Consider the following 3,752-nt stretch of genomic DNA (forward strand, 5'->3'; position numbering starts at 1 on the left):
AACTGGTGAGTTCAAACTGCCGTAAATATAAACATCTTTGAGAAATTGGTCGACAAAACAAAATAATTGTTCCTGGTGTGATGAATGAACAGTGTGTGGTGTTGGAAATTTCATGTGAGAAAAAATGTTCTTTTTAAAACAGTTTATCCAAAATACAATGATTTCATTTAATTGTATTTATTTAAGGTATTAATGAAACTTGGCCAGGTTACATACGGTAATAATAATCTCACAATAAAAAATATCTCTAAAAAGTTTCTATAAGAGATTAAAAACAGTTAAATGTATTTTATTTACTCAACACAGCATTTCTCCCTCAGACTTCATCCCATGTTGTTTCCAAATTGTCATCTTCCAGTATTTCTTTTATCAGAACACCATTGTTGTTGTTAGTTTCTTTAAGAGATCTTTTGTTGTCTTTTCACTATGAAATCTAGTCTAGTTATCTTTTTTTCTTTTCTATTTTTTTTTTTGTGAGGATTCAGTATGATGGCTTACTTTAGCTACTTCATGGCAATAATAATTAAAACTCAACTGTAGAAGCACAATTTGTTGATTTATTTATTAGTAAAGAAGACAATAAAGACTAGTTGCATGTATTTCAATCTTATCTGAATCTCTTCAGTGTGAAACTTGAAAAAAAAACATTATTTCTTTTCTATTTATCATCAAAATATTATAATAAAAACAACTTTCTAGAAATGTGCTCTGCTTTTCAATATTCTTCACAAGCTTTTGGTGTCAAAGTCACTTCCCAGTTTACAAATGAGGATCTAATAAACATGGTCTTCTGAATGTTTGTCCTGCTTCTCGAATCCATTTGGTACTTACTAAATAAAGAAACAAGACAACATAGCAAAGGCTTTTGAGATGTTTCAGTATTAGAATAACACATAGTTTTTAACCAGTAAAACAATACAAGTGGTGATGTAGTACAACTATCATGTGATGTTAAGACAAAGAGACAGTAACACACACATACTTACACATGTACACGCATGCGCGTGCACATGCACACACACACACACATAAATATAAATACATATGTACCATACCTTTTTAAAAAAAACTTCTTTATTCGTTTTCTTGCTTTCAAACTGTATATTACACTGAAGATGGCAAAGGGATTTAATATCTCTAAGCTAGAAATCAATCTATAACTAACCTGTTTTTAAAAAATCTCTTTTTTAAAAAAGAAAATCTTCTATATTCATTTTCTTACTTTCAACCTGTGCTAACGGAGAGCAAAATGTGGTTTTTAGCACCATTTGGCATCTCTCTCTAGCATGTTGGTGTTGTTTATCAGCCCCCTTTACTATAATTATATCTATATAATTATATATTAGTATTAATTGTAACCTATATGGTTTTTATTACATGCTGGCCACTTGATAAAATCTTTATAATGATTTTATCCTTAATTATATATAAATATATCCATATGTATAATATATATATATATATATATATATATATATATATGTATGTATGTATGTTTATATATTATGTAATATCACTTGATTGATCAAATTATCAGATGTTGTTATACATCACTGGTTACAATATACTTTGCATCATTTTAACATTTGAACGACGATCTGCTCCACTGGCTAAGCAAAGCAGGTCAATATATGTGTGTGTGTGTGTGTGTGTGTGTGTGTGTGTGTGTGTGTGTGTGTGTGTGCATGTGTGTGCATGTGTGTGCATGCGCTCGTGTGTGTGTATCTATATATATGTGTATATATATATATATATATCACATGATTGACCAAACTATCAGATGTTTTTATACATCACTAGTCACAATGCACTTTGCATCATTTTAGCCTTTGAATGATCTGCTCCACTGGTTAGGCAAGCAGGTCAATATATATCATATATCATAAAGTCCAGAAGGTGTATTAAAGTTGAGAAGGTGTATTTAACAATTAACCTTCTTCACCTGACAAAGTAGTCCAAATTTTGCATTATCCTCAATGAACTTTTCATATGTTGCATTAATGCAGACATGTCAGTAGCTTATTTATTATTAAATATGATGATATGAGCTATTTACATGTTTTGGGACTACTAAAACAAATTTGTTGTGATATTTTGATGTTTATTGTTAAATAAAATTCATCATAACATTTCTCCATCATTAATATTGTGATGTTCTCCTTATTCTTTTCTCATGTATATTACTATATACTCCATATGGTTTGTGCTATGACAAACTAAGGAGCTTTTTAAGAGTACTATGAGATTATTTGAATCTATATATCGGGACTTATATTTATATATACTTATATACTTATATAAATATATGTATATGTGTGTGTGTGTGTGTGTGTGTGTGTATACACATACTTATATATATACATATGCATATGCGTACACACACACATGCGTGCGTGCACACACATGCGTGCGTGCACACACACACACATGTATATATACAGGGTGCAGTGAATAAATTGTCGTCTAAGTTATGCAAAAATGAAAATAACACTGACATCTCATTTTAACAGATATTTTTACCAAAATTACATTAAAATATCTTGAGATAGTAAAGAGTAAATTTATTCAACAAAACCACCATTGGCTTCAACCATGGCCTCCAGACAACTTTGGAATCTCCTTCAACTCTTCTGGATGGTCTCCTTGTTCAAGTTGGTGAATGCTGCTATAATCCTTGCCCTCAGTTCATCTTTGGTGTTACAAGGAGTTTTGTTGGTCTCTCACTCAACCATGCAGCACACATGATAATTAAGGGGGTTGCAGTCTGGGAAGTTAGGTGGCCAGATGTTAGGGGTGATGTGGTTGTAGAAAGCCATGACTGGGTTCTCCTGCTTGTGTGGCAAGGCGCAGAGTCCTATTGCCAAACATAGGGTCTTCCAGCAGCCCCCTCTTGATCCAGAGCAGCCCTACCTCCTCCAGTCACTCGATGTAGCCTTCTATGTTGAGTCTGAGGCCGTGTAGGGAAATGAACAGAGGCATAACATTGCCATCACTAGTGATCACTCTAGATACTATGATTTTGACTGGATGTTTGATTTTTATCACACTTGGAAGATGTTTTGGAGACAGAGTAAGCCAGCAGTTGTTCTGAGTGTTCACCATCTGATCCTGGCAGAAAATTCTCTGGTCTGTTCAAAAGAGAAAATTCTCTGGTCTGTTCAAAAGCTTTGGGACATGGTTTTTCCTCTTGTCCTTGATGGCTTGGGATAAAAATTGATCCTTTCTCATCTTGCATGAGGAATACCGAATGTCTTCATGCACTACTTGCCCGATAAGATACTCCCATGTCCCTGGCGATGGACCTGATTGACTTGGAGATTTTGTCGCCAATCATGGCCTGGATCTCACCAACAAATTCAGGGGTTCATTTCTTATCAAAATGATGAGAGTGAGTTTTCCGAGCTGTCATATCTGCATAGTCACCATTAGAGTCATCCAAGTCTTTCCAAATCTTCTGCACGGTCCTCAGACTAACACCCAAACACTCTGAAATGTTCATATTGGAGCTTCCGTTATGAGTGCTAAGCAGTAGAGCATGTCGTTTCCAAATTTCTGGCTGAGTGAATTGTGTCATGGTGCTGTTTTTCTCACAGATGGTGCCCAACTGCCCCTACAAAACTGTGTAGTCAACAAAATCAAAAACAATGTGTGTGTGTGTTTGTGTGTGTGTGTGTGTTTGTGTGTGTGTGTGTTTGTGTGTGTGTGTGTAAATGAATATTTATATGTATGTATGTATATTTATATGTGTATAT

The 3,752-nt window shown here is 34.1% G+C and overlaps 1 protein-coding gene across 1 annotated transcript in view; it reads right to left on the minus strand.

Annotated features, from left to right (window-relative positions):
- Positions 1-706: 706 nt before the first annotated feature.
- Positions 707-3,752, minus strand: part of LOC106881235 (prolyl 4-hydroxylase subunit alpha-3) — a 40,152-nt gene continuing 37,106 nt past the window's right edge. Inside the window, exon 8 of the mRNA XM_052971004.1 lies at positions 707-830. Within this exon, the coding sequence (XP_052826964.1) occupies positions 760-830 (71 nt within the window). The 3' untranslated portion in view covers positions 707-759. The remainder of the gene's footprint in view (positions 831-3,752) is intronic.

This window comes from Octopus bimaculoides, chromosome 10 (genome assembly GCF_001194135.2).
Source record: "Octopus bimaculoides isolate UCB-OBI-ISO-001 chromosome 10, ASM119413v2, whole genome shotgun sequence".
NCBI classification, from domain to species: domain Eukaryota; kingdom Metazoa; phylum Mollusca; class Cephalopoda; order Octopoda; family Octopodidae; genus Octopus; species Octopus bimaculoides.